Source organism: Triticum dicoccoides, chromosome 7A, assembly GCF_002162155.2.
Source record: "Triticum dicoccoides isolate Atlit2015 ecotype Zavitan chromosome 7A, WEW_v2.0, whole genome shotgun sequence".
Taxonomy (NCBI): domain Eukaryota; kingdom Viridiplantae; phylum Streptophyta; class Magnoliopsida; order Poales; family Poaceae; genus Triticum; species Triticum dicoccoides.
The window spans coordinates 683,854,956-683,858,284 of record NC_041392.1 but is presented as its reverse complement, the minus strand read 5'-3'; the positions used below and the strand labels follow the sequence as shown (position 1 = coordinate 683,858,284).

General features: G+C 49.3%; 1 protein-coding gene across 2 annotated transcripts; it reads left to right on the top strand.

Annotated features, from left to right (window-relative positions):
* The first annotated feature begins 325 nt into the window (after positions 1 to 325).
* Positions 326 to 2,989, top strand: LOC119328857. 2 transcript variants are annotated; one of them, XM_037601852.1, is made up of 3 exons: positions 326 to 623; positions 1,130 to 2,381; positions 2,467 to 2,989. In XM_037601852.1, exons 1-2 carry the CDS (start codon positions 413 to 415, stop codon positions 2,362 to 2,364), a joined length of 1,446 nt encoding a protein of 481 aa, XP_037457749.1. In that variant the 5' UTR covers positions 326 to 412; the 3' UTR covers positions 2,365 to 2,381; positions 2,467 to 2,989. The 2 variants fall into 2 exon arrangements, with proteins under 2 accessions (XP_037457749.1, XP_037457748.1); XM_037601851.1 differs by having other exon boundaries at positions 1,112 to 2,381.
* The last annotated feature ends 340 nt before the right edge of the window (positions 2,990 to 3,329 follow it).

Genomic DNA, 3,329 nt, shown 5'->3' with positions numbered 1-3,329 from the left:
ATCACAAGCATGAAGATGGCGTAGTGGGTACTACCATTTTGTATTACTCGACGATAGGTCTCGAGTTTGATTGCCATCGGCCACAACTTTCCTGAAGCTTAGCAGGAATGGAAAAAAATCTCAATGGGCTGGCAAAGCTCTGTTGGGGTGTGTGCGCCAGATGGTGAAAATGCCTTCAACGCGCCTGAAGCGCCAAATAGGAATGTGCTGGCGCGAACCCTACATGGGCCGAAGCACGACCGGCGGTGCCTGGGTGGCCCGACCGGCCCAACTCTCAGGATTATCTCTCTCAAGGTCGCCTTACGCGTCTCCCCCAATCCCCAGACTCAATCGAAGCCAAGGAACCAAAACCAGTGGCTCCGCTCGTCGCCTTCGCCCTGCGCCGCCGCAGTCCAGCAACCCCCCACCCCATATGCCCCCGCCATGGCAGCCCTCAACTTACGCCGCCGGCACGATAGTGGCAGCACCCCCCTGCCGCTCCTCCTTACCGGCCGGATTTCACGCATCCCCTGATTCCGATCCCCTTTCTTTCCTTTCAGATGAAGAGAAGACCATTGGAGATACTTCCACAGCTGCCCCTCCTATCTCTCTCGATGATGAATTTCCCAAGGCCACCTCCATGGGTAAGCATACCGTAATCTGTCGCACAACGATTAGAAAGATCCAATTTTTATGAGCTGTGTGTGGAGCTTTGTTGAGGGGGCAGTTTTTTTTTTGTGTGTGTGTGTGGCAAAGATGCGATTTTGCTGGCAATCAATCGTACGGGTTATATAGTATTCTCATATAAATATGATGAATCTATTGGTTTCATTCTGTTCAACGGAACCGGGGTGTTGGAGCCAAAAATGTTGATGGAATCCTCCACGGCCGTCAGTTAAACTCGCGTTGTGATGTAAAGTTTTGTTTTGCTCTTTCAATGGCTCGGTCGATCCCAACGATGGTAGAAATCGGTTTGCCAATTTGAATTGTATTCTTGTTCCTTCGTTACATATACTGTAGGGGGAAAGGGGAAGGGGCCTTGTCCGAGTGGGCAACGTACACAGGCTTATTTGCTTCGTTATATATACATCTGCTTACATCTTCTTTTTCGGTGAATTATTCACAATGACAGGACCTTATGCAAGTGCAGGCTGGTCGGACCTCCCCATAGATCTCCTCATCCGGATACTGCATCTCCTTGAGCTCCCCGAGGCCCTAGCCTTCCATGCTGTCTGTCCATCATGGCGTTCTGCATCTGTGGCCGCAGGCGGTGCCCCACCTCGGCGCACGCCGTGGCTTGTTTCCTTGGCAGAGGAGCCTCCTCTCGCAGGGGATCAACAGCGCCGTGTGCGGCGTAGGTTATGTGATCCTGCTGCTACTTCTGAGCTCCGCAACCTCCTGGATGCTGAGAGAACTTTTCAGGTCAGCTTTCCCAGGGGCCAAGCTGTGGCCTGCTGCGGTGCCTCCCATGGCTGGTTAATCATGGCAAACGAGCTCTCGGATCTTGTCCTATATGACCCCTTCACCGCGGCATTGATCCCGCTCCCACCAATCACTGGTTTTGCGTCGTGCATACAGGGTGTCTATGGAGACGAAGGGAAGATCGTGGGCTATCGTTACGGGTGTTACATGATAGAACGTGTTCATGATGTGCAGTCTCTCGGTGGGTATTTCTATGACAAGGTTGTGTTGTCCGGTCCTCCGTCCACTTGTCGCACTGTTGCTCTGGTCATCCACCTGGACGGCAAGCGGCTCTCTTTCGCGAGAATAGGAGATACCTATTGGCAACAAGTTTCGGTGATCCGAAGAAACGGAGATAGTTTTGCAGACTGTATCTACCACCGCGGTAGGTTCTATGCGGTGACAATGGAAGGGATATTGAAGTCATGGGACTTTAGTGGATCAGACAAACCGAGGAAGAAAACGGTCATTGCCGAGGATGACAATGACATGTTCGACGACCCAGTTATCACTAGGTACTTGCTTTCGACTCCTTGGGGTAATCTCCTGCAGGTGCGTGTCTTTCTTGACACACACCAGGGAAACAATGTCAGGATTGAAATAGACAGGTTGGACCTCAAGAGTCAGACAAGGGTAGCACTGAGCTCAGGGAAGGCTCTGCGGGGACATGCGGCCTTCGTCGGACAGAATAGCCCAGGCATTTTATCCACTAAAGAATTCCCCAAACTAAGACCGGATTGTATCTATTTCACAACTCCCCGCCTCAGAGAGCGCCATGCTTTTGAGCATCGCCGTAACCAATGGAGCGGCGTGAAGGTCTATGACCTGAAAAGACAGACACTTGAAGATGCTTTCCCATCTGGTGGAGGTCTTTACGGAACCATCTGTCCATTGGAAGTCTGGTTCACACCAAGTCTGATCTGATAGCCACGCTGTAACTTGTAAGTGTTATTTTGGTCCATAATTTAGTAGCATCAGGCCTGATAGTTTTTCTGTGAGTTCTCACTGTTGTCGTATCATTTTCAGGGTGGAAATATGCCTCGAGTTGATGGGAATTCCCTTCAGAAAATGAATCATCTGCCTCCAGGATAATTTCTCTTGTTTCTCTTTTGGCTGTTTTCATGCCTGTGTGAGTTGTTGTCGTTTAGAAACGACGGGGTTTAGCATGGAAGAAGGTTGCCAGCGACAATTTTACACCGTCGCTCTTGGTGTTGGTTTTATTATATAAGTGTATGTGTTCAATTGTTTAGAGAAAAGGGGTTGGGATCCTCTGCAGTACTGTACGGTACAGTAAAGTCACTGACATGTGGACCTGGCCCCACATGTCATCCGCACTACATCCCCAGAAAAGTGTTGCATGTCGTGTAATATGTGAGTTCTGTGTAGCTCAGGCTCAGAAGCCAGTGAGTTGTGTATAACTTGTGTGAATGCTGGAGACCCAAGAGTTTGTACTAGTACTTACTATTTTGTAGTTGTTGCACAAGTCCTATTTCAAAACACATGTATCAGGCGACCTGAATAGAGACCTGGCTCAGTGTCGCTGCCTCTGTATTTCGCAGAACCTCTGAAACGCAACGCTTTACTTTGATTTTTGTGTGTGCCGTTTGTGTGGATTTTTGCCCTTTTGGCAGAAAGATGTGATTTTCCTAAGTCATGCGGCAGAAAGATGTGATTTTCCTAACAATCATGCAGATTATGCTCGATAGTTGAACGCCCTTGCTTTTTCTTTTTTTTTGAACACAGACGCAAGCGATCATATACACGCGCATACACTCACCCCTATGAATGCACACACTACCCTTAGAGCACCTTCAAAAGACTGAGCCGGCATATCATCTTGAAATTTACGAAATCAGCGTAGGCACCACGTCGTTGATGCGAGCTCTTGG